The following is a 6,730-nucleotide window of genomic DNA, read 5'->3' on the forward strand; positions in this document are numbered from 1 at the left end:
ATATATATATATATATATATATATATACACACACACACACACACACACACATAGGGATGTGTGTGTGTGTTCTCATCTTGGGCGATGGTGGTGATAGCTGTAGAAGTTTCCCTGTGATCAGTGGGTTGCCAGTTGGACCCGTTGTGTCCTCCTGCTGGTCAGACGGACCAGGTGGGTAAAGGTAGCCTGGCTTCAGTCTGGCTGCCCCAGAGCTACTATCCATAGCTTTTCATCATCAGTGTGATTGTGACTGGTTTCATGTAAAGTGTCTTTTAGAAACTCTTGGAGTGTTAAAGTGTTATAAACGTGTGATGTCATTTCACTTGGTAGGAAGCAGCAGGATGGAGGATTGAAGCTTCATGTGCATTAATTCAGGCTCTGCTCTGGATGGTCTGACCATCATGTTGACCTTAGATCAGACAGAAGGAACTAGTTCTCAGGTTGAAATGAGTTTCCTCTCAGAGATCAGGTAAGGAGCTCCATCAGGGCCACGTTCAGAGAAGATCTGCTGATTCTCTGGACTGAATAGATTCAGGCATCTTCTCTCAGTGCTGGACGTTTCCAGGTGTCTGTCTGGGAAAAGACCCCAGAATGACCCAGAACAAGTTGGACATTAGATCCCTTCCAACCTGAGATTGTTCTGATGTCGGTCCTTCTCCGTTCATTTCCAGTTTAACTTCAGTGAAAAGCTGATAACTTTTCCTCCTCCAGCCAACAGACCGATGAGATTTTTGCATGTATTATTTTGAGCTCAAACATGTAAATGCAGGTTAGCAACGCGGCATAAGAAAGCTGCTAAACGTCAGTGGCTGCTGCGTCCTGCGTGTTTTCTTCACCCCATGAGGTGGAAATCTTTGGCTGGTTTGTTCTGATCCTGCTGGATGGAGCAGAACGACTGGATTTAAACCACTGAATGAATTCAGACCCTGCATGATGCAGGATCTGATGGGTTGAACTGCATGCTGGGAGTTGTAGGCCACGCCGCTTTGCTTCCCTCATCCCAGCTGCAGCGACTGAAAACTCGCAGCAGGAAGTCGCAGGTTCTGATCGTTTTCCTGGGATCTGAAGCTTTTCCGTTTCCTGTCAGACATCTCTGGTTTTTTTCTCTTATCTGACGATGTTTCTCTAAAACATGAAAATGTCCCAGCATGTGTGGTCAGTAAAATGTAAATTTTAATCAAATAAGAACCCAGATCACAGGAGGGAAACTTTCCTTTAGAAAAGGATAATAGAGAAACTAAAACCAAACGTTTAGTTTGGAATGTCGGGGCTTTTCCAATGAATCCTCTGGGAATTTTATCTCCAAAAGGTTTTCCATTTAGTCTGTTTGGTTTGTTTGTAGTAAATAGAATGACTGGATGTGATGAACAGGTGTTTTCAGTAGAGATAACTGTGTGTACATGAACACAACCAGCTGCAGGGCCTTAACCTCCTCTGACAGGCAGCTGGTTTATTCAGACGTTACAGAACATTTTAGACCTTTACATCGACTGGTTTGGGTATAAAGTGTCTTCTTGTTCCATTTCCTCTCAGGAAGCCATTAAGTCCACAGATTAATGTTTTACTGATGAGCTTTCAGATCCATTATCAGACCACCAGCCTGATTTAACTGACCAGTTACTGAATGAAAAAATACCAGCATTATATCTGTGTTTTCACTTTAACCTCTGAATAGAGACACATGTGCTCCAGTCCACATCCTGCTGAATAAGTTCAGATCAGATTCAAGCCCAGACAAGTTTCACATTTCAGGATGAGGCAGTTTGAACTGCATGAGGAAAACATAAACAAGTAGAGCATGAAGGCGGTTTAATCAAAGAAGGAAAGAAAAATGTACTAAATTAACGATGTTCCAGTTATTATTACTACCAAAGGTAATTAAACAAATGGTTTTTAGTCTTGAATTAAAGGAGCTCAGTGTTTCAGCAGTTCTGAAGTTTTCTGTAAATTTGTCCCAGATTATTGGAGCATAAAACTGAATTCTGCTTCTCCATGTTTGGGCCTGGTTCTGGTCCTGGTTCTGGTTCTGGTTCTGGAGAGTCTGTGTTTTGGTGCTGAATCAGGAATAAACCTTGTTTAGATTCTTTCATTCGTCTTAAACAGTTTTTGACCAAACATCACAAAGAAAGTAACAAAATGGCAACATAAGTTTTTGTAATTTCCCTTTAACTCTGAGCTGAAATGAGAAACATGCAGCAGCTGTTTCACCAAACATTAGAAAAACTGAAACAGTTTGATGAACGTCAACAACCGACCAACCTTCAACCCAGTCTACAGGGCGTGGTCGATGACATCACAAGTTCAAATGTTACATAAATGTCTCTGTTGCTCCCATCCTGAACACAGAGGGGCTGCTGGAAAAATAACCAACAACAATTTATATTATGACAGAGTCACGATCAGTATAGATGATACGTCTGAAAGAATATTCACTGAACTCTGACCCAGAACCGCACGGCATTCTGGGGGATGTAGGCGGAGGAAAGGGTTCAGCCTCTCAACCTTCACAGCTAGCTAAGCAAAGTGGCATCAACTAACTCACTCTTTGGTTACCTAGCAACTAACTCACTCTTTGGTTGCCTAGCAACGAACTCACTCTTTGGTTGCCTAGCAACTCAGTCACTCTTTGGTTGCCTAGCAACTCACTCACTCTTTGGTAGCCTAGCAACTAACTCACTCTTTGGTTGCCTAGCATCTAACTCACTCTTTGGTTACCTAGCAACAACCTGTGATTAACTTGTGGCAGCAGTTCCATGTTTCTCCCTTGTGCTTCATAACTGCTTACAAATAAAAAACAGAAGCGCAGAGAGGAAACTAGATGAAACAGGAACGGTCACATCAGCAGGTTGGTGGTATGTCAGATGTTTAAAACAGAAACTAATCAATAATTATCTGTTGACATTGTGATGTGTTTTTCATCCAGCTCCAGAGGAACTGGTTGCTGGTTAGTGACTCTTCAGCCAGTGAAGCACAAAGTCATGACTGGAAATACAGAAATATGAATATTATTTATTATTCAGACCGTGAGGCAACACCAGTGGAGAGGTTTGGAAACCAGACAGAAAATCCTTTAAGTCATGAAATGATGACACAGTTAAAACTGTCTGGGATTTTAGTTTTGCTCAGCAGATGAGAAAAATATTTAAAATATCCTGACTGAGCAAAAAGACTCAGAACTGAAGAAGTTTGACTTCTTCTCCTTATTCCAGATTAAATGGTTCATCATTACATCAGAGACTTTTTCTGTGATTCTTTGATGACTCCATATGGACCAGAAACACTTTGAGTTGGACTCGGATGCCTCCTGGGTTTCTGTGTTTTCTGAAGGACTGATGGATTATAAATCTGTTACTGAACCACCAAACAGACGAACTGCAGCCTGAATGGGTGTTAATCTGACTGAAGGCTGGAACGTTGTGGACTCTGATAATCTGTGGGATCTGATGGGATTTTAATCTGCTGTTAATCAAAAATGTTTCCTATGACAGGTCAGTAAATTACAGGCTTAATGTAACTTATTTCTAATAAAAGTTTTTAAACAGAAGTTCAGGTTTTACTGATCATCTTCTAGAGGAAACTGCAGCTCAGAGCCTGATGGAGAAATATTATCAAATATTCATGTTTCCTTCATAATGATCTGATTTTTGTCTCTGAATCTAAACAGAAACCAAACGGATCGTTAGACTGGAGGCTGTTTGTTTCTGGGACAAACGAGAAGATTTAGGATGTTTTTATGATGCGTTAATAACCATAAAGTTTATTTTACTTCCCCTTAATAAATCTGTCATGAGGATTTTATGAGATTCACTTATTGTCTGAAAGTTACTAAATATGTATATAATATATAACGCTGCAGAACACGGAAAATACATATTTATCTTCATAAACTCAATAATTCAACATGGAAGTAATTAGAAATACGTTCCTCTTTTCTTCCTGCTGTGAGACAAAGAAATATGCATTTAGTAAAATAAAACATAACTTTAAACCTTAAACAGTAACTGAAGTGGAATAAATATCAATTGAATTATTAAATTATACATTTTATACTTTAAACTGACCAACTAAACATCCAGTTCCTATTGGCTGAAGTTTTCCCGTATCACCATACCTCCACCACCACACTGACCCATATATAAAAGTTTATATATGGGTCAACAACCAGAAACATTTATATACACTTTTATTCTTCAAGTGTTGCTGAATATTTATCTTCCTCCACATGTTGATGTTCCTCTAAGCAAAGCATAAACACACAGTTCCTGTTAATCTGCATGTTTTTGACTGAATGTAAAAGTTTTGATCATTTGGAAAAACAGAAAGAAAACCATATAAACATTGAGCTTCTATATGTTTAGTTCATATTTTTTATTCATTGTCACTAAAATGGCGTCAGAAACATGGAGCAGTTTGTGAACCACAACCAGGATTTTCTGCTGATGTTTGATGGAAACAGCAGCTGGTGGGTCATGTGATGTTTGCACGAGAAATAACCAAATATTTACTCCATTCAGACATCCTGGTGCTTAACTGGTGTTTTCATTTCTAACTGCATGTAGGAACCAGTTTGTTCACGAGGCATGTAAAAGGTTTTTATAGAAACGAAGGAAGATTCTGCAATCAAAACGTTTTCAGAGTTTAATTCCAAGGAAATCTGTTTTAAATACAGATTCAGTTCAGGAACTGGAATAAAAACATTTATAACTTTGTGTTGAACAAATCAAATCAAATGCAGAACCATTGGACTGACAGGAAATATCTGTATAAAATATCTACCAAGATAAAACCTACAGCTTAGCAGTAATCATATAAATACTCATAGGCTCTAAAGTATTCATACCCTGGCATGAATAATTTACCCATATTAATAGGGGTAAACTATTCATGATTATCTCTCCCCACAGACCCTCTTCCAGTCCCAGGCTGAGACTCTGACAGTATTAAGTTAATTATTTTACAGGTTTTATCTCACATTTCTACACAAACACAAGTAAAGCCCAGTGTAGCTTTACTCTGTATATAAACTTCTTTACAACAATAAGTTCTGCGACTCAGGAACAGTCCTGTAGTTTTCATAATCTTTGATCGTTTTCTGGTCGTCTATTGTTCAGGTGTCACTATGATTAATTTGGACCAACGGATCCCAACAGCTGGTCTGTGCAGAACTCCAACCGTTCAGGAACGTCAGCTCATTCTTCACCTTCTCAGTTTGTAACCAGCATCCTGACTGCAGATCATGATGCGCTTAGCATAGATTAGCTTAGCATAGATTACTGGTCATGAATTCACCATCCTGGTTTCTGTAACTTGCAGCTCATTCTCTGTCAGCAGTCTGGTTTTATGGTGAACATTTTCCTCTTTCTGTTTGACCTGCTTCCCTTAATGACCAAATTAAATATAAATGACATCTTTCCATAGAAACACTGTCAGATGAGTGTTTTCTGTAATTTACGCTGATCTGCTGACATCCATCCACATGCAGTGAGTGAAGCTGATCCAACAGAAAAATCTGTGGTTGTTTGATTCTTGAAGCATTTACAAGTTTAAATAAACCCACAAATGTAATATTTATAGCAAAGTATTATTTTATACATTTTATAAAGACTGCATTAAATACATTGGTATAATGTAATGTAATGTAAAACTAATATAGTGTCAGATGGAAAATCTTGTGTTTGAAACACGTTTCTGTAAATTATTTTTCTGCTACCAATTATTACATAAAGGCAGATTTTATCTGCAGGTGTTGTAAGTTTTGTTCACCTTGAGTGAGTTTAAATTTCATAGTAATGTTTCTGGCATCAGTTTAGCTTCAATGTAAAACCCAAAGCTCCTCTCTGTCCATCTTCCCTCGATCCGTCTGGGAAATGAAACCAGCAGGTCCAGAACTAGACTGGACTTCTGCAGAGTCGACAGATTATCAGTCCGATAGAAAACTGAGGAAATGATGAAGGTCTAATAAATATCATCATGAATATTAAATATTAATGCAAATCATATTATTTCCTTTCTGTTGTCCAAATACAATATATGTTTTCTAAATATGATGTAATTTTTTATCAAAATGAGTCAAAATTTAATTGTTCAAACCTGAATTTGCTTTTATCTTTTAGACAAAAACATTTAATGATATTTAATCTTCAATAAAGACATTCAGGTAAATATTTTCAATCTGTGTTTTCCAGTGACTCTGGGATTATCTGCTGGACAGGAAGTGAAGGAGAATCTGACAGGAACCGTTGGAGGAACCGTCACTCTACCTGGTGCTGTCACAGAGACAGAGACAGGATTTCTTTCATATAAAGGAACAATCATTGCTTCAGTGTTTAATGGTGAACTTAATATTATTATTAAGAACATTTACCAGAACAGGCTTCAGTGGAACCGAAGCTCTGGACTCTTTAAGATCACAAACCTGCAGAGGAACGACTCAGGAATCTACACAGTTCAAAGAGGCAAAATTTCTTCTTCATATAATCTTCAGATTTATGGTAAGTATTTTTATTTAGGTATTTCTCTGATTGTCCTGATGGAATAAACAAAGTTTGAGCTCCATGTTTGTAATTTTTCTCCATAATTTGAAATCAGTCCTAAATATTTTTCTTTTACTATACAGTAAAAGTTTTAACTCTCCCCAGCAACAAATAAAAATTAAAATTAATTAAAATGTCAAAAAATGTTGTAATTACACCAAGGGCGTAGGTTCGGTCTAAGTTTTGGTGGGGACCTT

The 6,730-nt window shown here is 37.9% G+C and overlaps 1 protein-coding gene across 11 annotated transcripts in view; it reads left to right on the forward strand.

Moving 5' to 3' along the window:
* Nucleotides 1-6,730, forward strand: part of LOC103131378 (SLAM family member 7-like) — a 22,650-nt gene that overhangs the window by 4,466 nt on the left and 11,454 nt on the right. For all 11 annotated transcript variants that reach the window (XR_001660572.1, XR_475369.2, XR_475367.2 and 8 more), the window contains exon 2: nt 6,186-6,491. Coding sequence is in view for 6 of the 11 variants with exons in the window: in XM_016666609.1 (XP_016522095.1) it covers nt 6,186-6,491 (306 nt within the window). In the remaining 5 variants the exon portion in view is untranslated. The remainder of the gene's footprint in view (nt 1-6,185; nt 6,492-6,730) is intronic.

The sequence above is a fragment of the Poecilia formosa genome, unplaced genomic scaffold (genome assembly GCF_000485575.1).
Source record: "Poecilia formosa unplaced genomic scaffold, Poecilia_formosa-5.1.2 Scaffold751, whole genome shotgun sequence".
NCBI classification, from domain to species: domain Eukaryota; kingdom Metazoa; phylum Chordata; class Actinopteri; order Cyprinodontiformes; family Poeciliidae; genus Poecilia; species Poecilia formosa.